The 215-nt window shown below is 54.9% G+C and overlaps 1 protein-coding gene across 1 annotated transcript in view; it reads left to right on the plus strand.

Moving 5' to 3' along the window:
* Window positions 1–134, plus strand: part of EMH_0090100 (uncharacterized protein) — a gene marked incomplete at both ends in the record, with an annotated part of 876 nt that extends 742 nt beyond the window's left edge. The window contains one exon of the mRNA XM_013501528.1: window positions 1–134. Within this exon, the coding sequence (XP_013356982.1) occupies window positions 1–134 (134 nt within the window).
* Window positions 135–215: the final 81 nt, after the last annotated feature.

A 215-nucleotide genomic window follows, 5' to 3' on the forward strand; every position in this document is an offset into this window, starting at 1 on the left:
AGCTGCAGCAGCAGCAGCAGCAGCAGCGCAGCAACTCACCGAAGCAAACAAGAGGGGGCAGCAGCTATCGTGTCAGCTTAGCGGGGGCCCCAGGAGGAGAGAAAAAGAAGGCCTTGTCTATGCGTGTCTCTTAAGTTTATAACAGCAGCAGCAGGAGTTGTAGTAGTAGTGTGCAGCAGCTAAGGCGGGGCGATACTGGTGGTGTTTTGTTGCTG

This window comes from Eimeria mitis, genomic scaffold (assembly GCF_000499745.2).
Source record: "Eimeria mitis Houghton genomic scaffold, Emh_scaff7032, whole genome shotgun sequence".
NCBI classification, from domain to species: Eukaryota; Apicomplexa; class Conoidasida; order Eucoccidiorida; family Eimeriidae; genus Eimeria; species Eimeria mitis.